At 36.9% G+C, this 10,875-nt stretch overlaps 1 protein-coding gene across 1 annotated transcript; it reads right to left on the bottom strand.

Moving 5' to 3' along the window:
• Window positions 1–664: 664 nt before the first annotated feature.
• LOC127972987 (C-C motif chemokine 28) lies at window positions 665–2,447 on the bottom strand. The gene is made up of 3 exons (XM_052577035.1): window positions 2,170–2,447; window positions 1,034–1,154; window positions 665–956 (listed from the first exon to the last, which is right to left on the bottom strand). Exons 1-3 carry the CDS (start codon window positions 2,288–2,290, stop codon window positions 851–853), a joined length of 348 nt encoding a protein of 115 aa, XP_052432995.1. The 5' UTR covers window positions 2,291–2,447; the 3' UTR covers window positions 665–850.
• Window positions 2,448–10,875: the final 8,428 nt, after the last annotated feature.

Genomic DNA, 10,875 nt, shown 5'->3' with positions numbered 1-10,875 from the left:
TATCTTTACAGAAAAAGTATGCTACTGTATATAACGATCAACAAGATTAGTATTATGGGGCATACACGCAATCGTCTGATCGCGTCTTTGCATTGACTTTGTATGTAATCTACTCGCGCAAATCGTTTAACTCACGTTAAATCCATGATTTATCTTTCCGTCTGATTGATGGGCATCAGCGGTTGGATAGAAGACAACAAATCCCATCATTCCATGCTTCTTCTTAGTGCCATCAAACCACACGATTGTTATTGTTTTAATAGTGCGCCCTCTAGTGGCAGGTCATATAATCTGTACCTTTAACAACAGTCTAAATATTATTTATGTTTACTATGTCATTCTGTACGTGCATTCTCTGTTTAAATGCAGCAATCCAAAACAGTGAATCCAATCACCTTCAGGACTAAACTTTCAGAAATGAGCCACAATGCTGACCTGATCTAATTGCTATCGCACCCTGAACACATGCGAGTTAATTTATTCATCTTATTATCGGAAAGACATATCTGCCTAACTTTTCATATCGGGCTGATGCCGGTATTTACATTTAAAGCCATTATCGGCCAATTCCGATATTGGTGCATCCCATTCCCTACTTATATACCAAGTAGATAATATAAACAACAGTAAGATAAACAAAAGGTAATACATACAATCACCAACACACAGCCAAAAAAAAGGTTTTATTTCACTAAAAAGAAGAGCAAGCAAAGAACTTATACTGTATATTGTGGTAACCTGCATAATGTCTGGTACTATTAGCTGAAAAAGACTTTTAAAACATCCAAAGCAGCATATATTGAAACTATATCTCTGCCACCAGGATTATAAACAGATATAACAATCTCATTTATTGATTTCTTGTTGCATTTAAGCCGGTTTGGGATTCTCGAATCTTCTTCAGATTCCTCAACAGTCTGGGATGTGCACAGACCGTTCCTCTTCTGATATGTAATCTGAAAATCATTTAATACAGGAGCATTTTATCATATGATTCATATGTTATTTGTGTTCCTGTATGTTAAATACTTACATCAGTGCTTCAATGTGGCAGGCACCATATATGCGCTGTTTCTCACATTTGGAAACTAATAGCAGTACGCGCCGTGGGATTTTCTCTTCAACAGACATACAGCAACTTGGACGGGGATATCCTGGAACAAATGCAAGATTCACTATGTCTGTATTTGTGTTAATTAAATCCTTTTTGTAACAAAACTTGAGGTCATGTCACATTACATTTAGTAATTTGCAACAACACAAATTCATAAGAATAAATACAAAGAATAAAAATTAAAGCAGCACAATCTAATCATCGTTATTTTATTCCTAGCCTTAAGAGCAGGTGTGGATTTAGTGAATTAGGAGCCCATACATATGCACACACTAGTTACTGCAAGTATACTTATAAGTTTTCTTTAAGTGAACTTTACATCATACTTTAAGTATACTACTATGTCCCTATTTATGTTATAATTTGTATATATTTTGTTATATGAATATCTGAACGTACAAAGAAAGAGGGTATCTGCTTGTAAACAAAAACATTTTATTTTAGCTTCATGCATTCTTTTTTTTTAACACTTTAATGTGGGTAAGTTTCATAAAAAAGAAAATAAAGAAATAACACTGAAAAAATTTTCAGTCAGATTCAGAATGATAATCAAAACATGGAGTCGATCAACACCTCAAAGCTTGACTGTAATTATTACCTCTTTTGATGTTGTTTTATGTCAGATGATCGTATTATATATATGTTAGTATCTGTCGTTTCTTTTACTTCTCCACTTGCGTTTTTTTTTTAATATTCTGTACAGAAGATGTGTACTAGCGCCCTCTACCGCTTAACAATGAAAACACGGATTCTAGGAGCACAAGTAAAGTTAAAATATATTTAGACTTTTTGTAAGTATAAGACAAGTATACTTAAATGTAAATGTTATGTACTGAGAACTACATAAAGCTCATTTCTGAGAAGTACATAAAAAGTAAACTAAAAGCGTATTTTCTTATATTTTAATTTTAAATAAGTATACTAATAGCACACTTGAATAAACTTATTTTTTGTAAGGGTAAGCAGGATACAGGCATGTTCAACTCAGACACATCCGCACTTAATGTGCATCTCGTATATTAAAAATATTTTAAGGGGCCCAGACGGTTGCCTACCTTTGCGTGATGGGTTAAACTGCAGAGGAGCATCAGGACAGAATGTGTCCCGTTTAGGCTTTACAGGTCCCCGTCGAGGTTTCTGAGCTTCATTGCCAGTGAGGAGGAAGGCGATGCACATGAGCAGCAGTGAATATGTTGCTTTGAGCTCTATGGCTGAAACAGGAATGAGATGGAATACGTTTGCTGCGTTTCTGCCTGGCTTCCACACTTCTCCAATGTGTTTTTCTATTTGACTCTGTTACGTAACAACCCTGGAACAAAACAACTCTCAAAAACGGAAATGTTTGGAAATGCTGCAGACCCCCTTTTAAACTCAAAACTCTGGTGTTGTGTAATATTTAGTTCTTGTGAAAAACTCCTCCAGTTCCCGTATTGAGGCTGTTGAGAGCATATTAAATGTGCTTGCTAACCTAAAAATTATTTGACAAGTAGCTCTTTGCCAGAATAAGTTACTTTAAAAAGAATATTTTACAAATATTATTTGTATTATGTTATTAAATATTGTATATCAGTGCTGTAGGATTCTGTTCAATTTGATTGTAATATGTTCATATTAAAAGTAGTGAATAGAATTGAACAATCTATATTTGTAAAGTTCTAAAGAATCATCTATACTCTTTTTTTTTTTTTTCATCTACATTATGTTGTCAAATCCGTCTACCATCTTTCTATCACTCCTGCCATAATCAGATTTTGTCCTGTAGGTGTACAGCAGGGAGACATTGGACATTAATAAATCATAAATCTACTTCATTTCTGAAGCAAGATTCAGTCTTCAAGTGTGAGACGGAGTGATTTGCAGCACAGTTTCTGTTGGAAAGACCAGGCCATAGCTGCTTAAGGTGGTCAGGTTATAGTTTCTAGAATAACAACCAGTAACTTTTATGTTTCTGCTCTTATGTGCTCTGCTAAGAAACAAGCTTAACCTTGTCCCCGGTAGTCTGCCGTTTAGAGAAAGAACTCACTATCACTATACTCACAATATCCCAAAACAAGCCCAGTGAGCCTATCCAAATACCAAAAACTCAACATATGCCACTCCCATGCTTAAAATATCTATTTTACTTTCTCTGTTATGATTTAGGCTATACACAGTTAGTAAGCTAATCATAAATAGTCTGTTTTCATAAATACGCTCAAAGTGGAAACCATTCGAACTTCTGTTTCTACTGTTCTACTTTTTTCTTTTCTAGTTTTATGCTGCACATCTTCCAGTTTTACTAGCGGCTAATAATGATGGGAAGTCTCCCGCATTGAAATAAAACAGCACACTTCCGCGTTGGATAAAAGGTGGATATACCTTTTTAAAAATCCTCTCAAGCTTTAGTTCTGGCTTCTTTTGGACAGTTCAAAAGTGCTCCATAGTGTAAACCCTTTTCACATGAAAGCAGTCTGAACAGCGTTTGACTTTCTTTAGTACAGGCCAGTCTTTTTTACCGTGTCCTCTGTTCAAATGAAGAAAATGAAGTGGACACACAAAGGCTAGTGATGGAGAATAGAAGGGATTAGACGAGTCGAAGCAGTAAGGGATGTGTTGACACCTGACGGAGCGTGTACTCAATTACGGCCTCTTTATGAGACCTCACGCCGTGTTGTGAGAGGATTTTAAAATCCAAAGTCATTCATGAACGAAAAGAATGAGGTACTATTGACGAGAGAGACATAAAATCGCGAGTAGCATTGTGAGATCTTACTCCATAAACCCGCTCCAATATAGAAACGCGGCCACACACACATCATGCCAATGGTGTGTATTGTCTGGCTAAATCTATCATCTTTTGTCGTGGTTCCTTCATGCGTGACGCTTTAGAGGAGCTGAAATTGGCTGTCAGTATTCCGGTCCTGGACTCGGAGCTCCTAATGGAATAAATTGGTTCCAAGATGTTCAATTTAACTGTGACCCAACACCTCGGAAAGATGATTCATCTGATATGCAAACCAGAGCGTGACCAACAGGCAAGAAACGGCAAATGAACTGCTCTCTCTCTCTCTCTCTCTCACACACACACACACACACAAAGACAAGAAAGTTAAGTGCATATACAAGGTCAACTACAAGATTTTACTAATTTGCTGATTGGTTTCGACTGTGAACGTCTTTAACGCATACAAAGAGTGACCTGCTGTAAACTTGTTCACTGGCCTAAACTGGGTTCAGTTTCATAAAACAAGCTTACAGAACAAGCCAGGCTTATTTAAGTTATTCTGACTTATCTTAAATCAAATCAACTGCAAAAGTCAGACTAACTGAAATAAACCTATCTTATTTGGAAAACTTGTTTTATGAAACAGTGCTGCGATGATCTCAGACCTGAGCTAATGTCATTCTGATGATCTCAGATAAGGCTATAGTCTCTTATAGTTTCCAACACTATACTTGTGCTGCTGTCTTGTTTCACCGAACCCTTCAGAGACTGAAAAAGTCAAGAAATGACCATCATGCTTTCTATCGTCTGTTCTCTCAGTCTTATTTCTCATCTAGTCACACCATCTGATCTGACCAGATGAGTTATCGCCGGCTGGAGGAGAGAGGAATCAGGAGACTTACTGAAGTCCAGATCATCACCTCTGGACCAGACCGCAGGAGGAAACAAGACACAAAAGGTCAAAGAAATTAACTTTCTTTTTTTGCCCCTTTTTCTGTCGCCTGTCTATCCATCTGTCCTTCGCTGCTCAGTTTAATCGCTCCTCGTGAGCGTCCAGATGCTCCTGTAGTTCCAGTCAGGGTTTAAACTAGATCCCTCTGATTATTTGAATGTAGATTTGCCATTTTATTTCTCCATCTGCCTGCCGTGCATGGTCTCTCAGTTCATTAACTGTTCATTTACACACTCCTCTTTCATTCCGTCCACTTCTCCCGGGTCTGTGAACGATTGTTTATCATCTCTGATTCAGTTTTTAATTAAAATACTCTTCTGCTGAAGCTGTGGAGAGATAGTGGCCTGCAGAACCCTCAGGAAACATGTGCTGGGACTTGCTCTGCTTATCAGTCAGTCTGCATTATATTGCTTTTTATTAGTTGTTCATCAAAATAAAATGCGTATTTGTGTGGTTTATAATTGGGTTTGTGGGCAAGTCTCACATAGACAAACTTATGACAATAACCATAATAGTTCAGCTCATTTTGACTAAAAAAAGAAAACAAAAAATGACAAAAAAAATTTGACTTTCTATAGTGTGGATCTATTTTATATAGCAGGTTTTCCTATTTCCTTTAATAAATCATTTTAAAGCAAAACTCTGAAAGTCATATGACCATTGGCTGACCTCAGTGGTATGATCTAATTGTGTACTTAAACTAAATCACTCACCCTCGAGTCATCCTAGGTGTATATGACTTGAATCCAGTCAGAGTTATATAAAAATGGTCTTTGATCTTTCAAGCTGTTAAATGGTACTCTGCGGGTGTTGCATGCATCAGTCCAAAAGAAGTGAAATAAAAAGCTTGAATCCATAATCCATCACACGGCTCCGGGGGGTAAACAAAGGCCTCCTGGAGTGATTCGATGCATTTTTCTAAGAAAAATATCCATATTCTAAATGTAATAATCACTTTAATGTAGCTTGCGCTCACTGTAAACTGAAGCAGTTCCGGGTGGATGACGTAGAGTTCAGCCTGCTACACTATTACTAATGTGAATTAATCAGTTTTCTGACCAACCATGCAGGAATCGCCGATCTCACCAAGAGATAAATGACTCCAATATATTAGATTAAAGCTGCAGTAGGTAACTTTTGTAAAAATATATTTTTTACATATTTGTTAAACCTGTCATTATGTCCTGACAGTAGAATATGAGACAGATAATCTGTGAAAAAATCAAGCTCCTCCCATTTGCAGAAATCTATCGCTCCCGTTAAGAAACAACCAATCAGAGCTGCGGTCCGTAACTTTGTTTGTGTTTAAAATGTAGAAAAATGTATATAATAAGCGAGTACACCATGAATCCATTTTCCAAACTGTGTTTTTAGCTTGTCCTGAATCACTAGGGTGCACCTATAATAAGTGTTTATATTCAGACTATTTTAGATTGCTTCGGGGATACCGCGGCGGAGTAACCCAGTACCTTTGTGATTCTTCATAGACATAAACAGAGAGAAGTAGTTCCGGCTATGATGTTCTTCCGCAAGATGCAAGCAGTTCTGTTTATTAACCGCTAGAGCGTCAAAAGTTCCCTACCGCAGCTTTAAATCACTTTAATAGTCAAACAGACCAAATCTATGAAGTCTGTCTGTGCGAGAGCTGCGCAGATGCCAGTTCGGAGCCGGCGGTGTATAATAGTGTTCTCCAGGCCACGACGGCAGGAGCGTCGCTAAACTTATGCCCAGCCCCCCTAAAAATTATTTGATTAATTAATTAGTGATCGCTTCAGTCCCCTTTAAAAACTCATTTGAGACGGTGGCAAGCTGCATCAAGTTCCGGCTCCTCCCCTTATCTGAGTCTGCATGGATTCAGCGCGTTTTTCAATCCACAGGGGCGCCGAGCAGAGCGAACATCAGAGAGTACAAGGTGTGTGTGTGTGTGTGCGTGTGGTGTGTGTGTTCTCGCATCCAATACCAGTACGTCTTCGCTGCGTTCACTTTCAGCCTTTATCACAGTGTGACAGATGTTTTTTCTTCCAACAAAAATGAAGCGATTAGCACCCATGAAAACATACTTTAGAAAACGATCATGATTTATTTTAATTTACTTTTTGAAATTGAAAACATATTATTGTGTATTTCGGCATTACATTATGCAGCCATGCAAAATAAATTATTAACGACACACATCATTGTCTGAAAGTACTAAATGGCACAGAGAGAGAAACATCATGTGGAGTTATTTTGTTTTCTATTATTTAAAATAATTTTGTATTAAGTAATAATTAATCATTAGTGTAATCATGATACATATATTAGAGTAAGAGTAAAGGGATCTGTGTTTTTTTTTTTTTTTTTTTAAGTAATTGATTTATAGAAGTGGCAAATTGATAATGATGTTATTTTTAATAAATATAAATAAATATAGAACAGATTAAACATATTGCCAATAGACAATTACATTAATACATGTTTTGTCTGTATTCTTAATGAATATTAGCTGGTTAGTTAAATGATTTTAAATGAAATAAATGTTCAGGGGCTGACTTGATGTATAACCAACCGTATTGTTGATTATAAAGGCTAAAAAGCTAAAAATTAATAATAATAAAAATAAAATATAATAATTTATATTTCATTGTAGATGGATATACAACATTTTTTTTTGTTGTGCGGGAGTAGGTCTGCAAATGAGCAACAGTCAGGTGAGAATAGAACATACAGCCTCACACACACACACACAATACCACTGTGTTCCCAAGATTCATTGCAGTCATTGAACCCATATGTTGTTTTAATTTTCTGTCAATTTCCACGTACATTTCATAAGAAAAAGCAGTGGTATCATCAAAGGATAAACATGAATGTCCTAATACTGAATCAGGAAGCCTTTATTGTAAAAAAAAAAATAAAAAATAAAAAATAAAAAATCTACATTCCCAATTCAAAATTTTCCAGTGACTGGTCACATCTAAAAAACTGTATTAGTTTTTTTTACAGTGTTAAATATGGCTCAGTCAGTACTCCTACTCCCATATATGAAATACAGGGAATACAATGGAATAGTGGATTGCAATAAGGTTAGTAGTATACAACCCTACCCTAATAGTAAAATAATATTTTTTAATCATACCCTTATTGGGGGCTGAACCCCCCTAAAATCAAAATCTTAGAATCGCCCCTGCACGACGGCAAGATTAAATATCAAACGAGCATCTCAGAGGACCTCAGTCACTGCTAAAATAAAGCCTGAAAAGACTGGAGACTCGTTATCAGATGGAGTTCACGGAGCTGGAGGATTTACAGAGAGAGGATGAAAGAGAAATCTGAGGAGGTGAAGAGACGTCTACAGCATATGGTCTTTATGAGATGCACAGCTGCTTGATGGAGGGACACTAGAGGAAGTGCTCTGGCATCCTTCCTGTCTCTTCCTGGAGAGCACGGGTCCAGATGTGCCCACAGCTGCTGATGTCTCTGCACACCTGTCCTTCACCACCACGCTTCTTCACGTGTACGGAGAGATTATGAATGATAAACAGGTATTTTGCATCAATATGTTACATTCTTGTGCTTCAGTTCTGTCTTAATCTACTGCATCTGACACCAAGAATTAAATTGTATTTAAATCATTTGGCCTAATTGTGACGTTTCCTGGAGGCCTTACCGAATACTTTTATCTTTCCTGTGCATAAACTCCCTTCCACACATTTATCATGGTAAGCGTTTTGAAATACTACAAAGCAGATAGATGGATGGATGGATGGATTGATACAAACCCGATTCCAAAAAAGTTGGGACACTGTACAAATTGTGAATAAAAACAGAATGCAATGATGTGGAAGTTTCAAATTTCAATATTTTATTCAGAATACAACAAAGATGACATATCAAATGTTTAAACTGAGAAAATGTATAATTTTAAAGGGAAAATAAGTTGATTTTAAATTTCATGGCATCAACACGTCTATAACAGTCTGCAAACGTCTGGGGACTGAGGAGACAAGTTGCTCAAGTTTAGGAATAGGAATGTTGTCCCATTTTTGTCTAATACAGGCTTCTAGTTGCTCAACTGTTCTTCTTTGTCGCATCTTCCTCTTTATGATGCACCAAATGTTTTCTATGAGTGAAAGATCTGGACTGCAGGCCATGTCAGTACCCAGATCCTTTTTCTACTGTACTCATGATGTTGTAATTGATGCAGTATGTGGTCTGGCATTGTCATGTTGGAAAATGCAAGGTCTTCCCTGAAAGAGACGGCGTCTGGATGGGAGCATATGTTGTTCTAGAACTTCTAGATATACTTTCAGCATTGATGGTGCCTTTCCAGATGTGTAAGCTGCCCATGCCACACGCACTCATGAAACCCCAAACCATCAGAGATGCAGGCTTCTGAACTGAGCGCTGATAACAACTTGAGTTGTCCTTGTCCTCTTTAGTCCAGATCAAATGATTCGTCTGACCACAGAACAGTTTTCCACTTTGCTACAGTCCATTTTAAATGAGCCTTGGCCCAGAGAAAACGCCTACGCTTCTGGATCATGTTTAGATATGGTGAATGGCACGGTGGATTGTGTTCACGACAATGTTTTCTGGAAGTATTCCTGAGCCCATGTTGTGATTTCCATTACAGTAGCATTCCTGTATGTGATGCAGAGCCGTATTATGGCCCTGAAGATCAAGGGCATCCAGTATGGTTTTCGGCCTTGACCCTTACACACAGAGATTGTTCCAGACTCTCTGATTCTTTGGATGATATTCTGCACTGTAGATGATAACTTCGGTCCCACTTTATATTAGGTGGCCTTAAGTACTATGTACTTACATAAAAAATAAGTACAATGTACTTATTGTGTTCATATTGTATTGTAAAACACTTTTGCTGCTATTGAGGTGGGATAGGGGTAAGGTTAGGGAGAGAGTTGGAGGTATGGGTAAGTTTAAGGGTGGGTTAAGGTGTAAAGTATGGGTCAACAGTGTTATTATAAATGTAATTCCAGAAATTAAATACAGATGTAATTACGTGTAGTTTTTTTTATATATATAAGTACAATGTAAAAACATGGATGTACACAATAAGTACATTGTACTAAATTATTAATTAAAATGTAAGTACAAAGTAGTTAAGGCCACTTAATATAAAGTGGGTCCATTACTTCAAACTCTTTGTAATTTTTCTCGGAGAAACTCCTTTCTGATATTGCTCCACTATTTTTCGCCGCAGCGTTGGGGGAATTGGTGATCCTCTGCGCATCTTGACTTCTGAGAGACACTGTCACTCTGAGAGGCTCTTTTTATACCCAATCATGTTGCCAATTGATCTAATAAGTTGCAAATTGATTCTCCAGCTGTTCCTTATATGTACATTTAACTTTTCCGGCCTCTTATTGCTACCTGTCCCAACTTTTTTGGAACTTTTTTCCGAACACATTTTAGCAATTCCAAACCACACCAATCTTAATAACTATACTATTAACTTTGTATTTAACCATTTATTAAATACAAAGTTAATGATTTAACTCAGACTGAAAGAAAAAAAAATGTAAATCCCATGAGAAGGATGCTTTACTAATGCAGTACTAGAATTTACAAAGTTAAAGCATGACCATCGGACAGCAAAATGCTTATTGGGTCAGCAGGGTCAGAAAAACAGGTGAAGAAGAAAAGACACATGGGAATTACAAATGAATTACAAAGGGAGTCTCCAGAAGTGCAGTGTGTCAGGTTCTCAGAGTCTATGCTTGGGTACAAAATCCAAAAAAATGACCCTCACTTAATAAGAATAACATTCTGAAGTGTTGTGAAGTACACCAAGAATGATTTTTTTATAGGCTTTATAGACCGATATGTTGAGAGTGACTCTTGAAGGACAAGCATTACATCTTGTACCCCTCTTGCAGAATCAGCAGTAAGTTTTAGGAGCTGATTTTAGTCAGTCCTGCAACACAGACTTTTCAGAATCAGATATGGAATAAAAATTAACTCCCAAAACGTACTGCCGATTCTGCACAATAAATCCTTACATTACATTTTTATTTTAGTATATTGAGGTTGAATGTTTTAATTGTGTTTTGGCGTCTTATTTATTTATTTATTTTCCTGTGGCAAAAACAAACTTCCATG

Source organism: Carassius gibelio, chromosome B15 (assembly GCF_023724105.1).
Source record: "Carassius gibelio isolate Cgi1373 ecotype wild population from Czech Republic chromosome B15, carGib1.2-hapl.c, whole genome shotgun sequence".
Taxonomy (NCBI): Eukaryota; Metazoa; Chordata; class Actinopteri; order Cypriniformes; family Cyprinidae; genus Carassius; species Carassius gibelio.
The sequence above is the reverse complement of the archived record's forward strand: the minus strand, read 5'-3'. Positions and strand labels throughout refer to the sequence as shown.

Bases quoted from the DNA above. Each gene is read 5' to 3' on its own strand.
- LOC127972987 (XM_052577035.1), bottom strand. From the start codon at position 2,290: ATGTGCATCGCCTTCCTCCTCACTGGCAATGAAGCTCAGAAACCTCGA. The intron at 1,155-2,169 runs GTAGGCAACCGT...CATTTGTTCCAG, and splicing joins GTTTAACCCATCACGCAAAG to GATATCCCCGTCCAAGTTGC. The intron at 957-1,033 runs GTAAGTATTTAA...AATGATTTTCAG, and splicing joins TGCCACATTGAAGCACTGAT to ATTACATATCAGAAGAGGAA.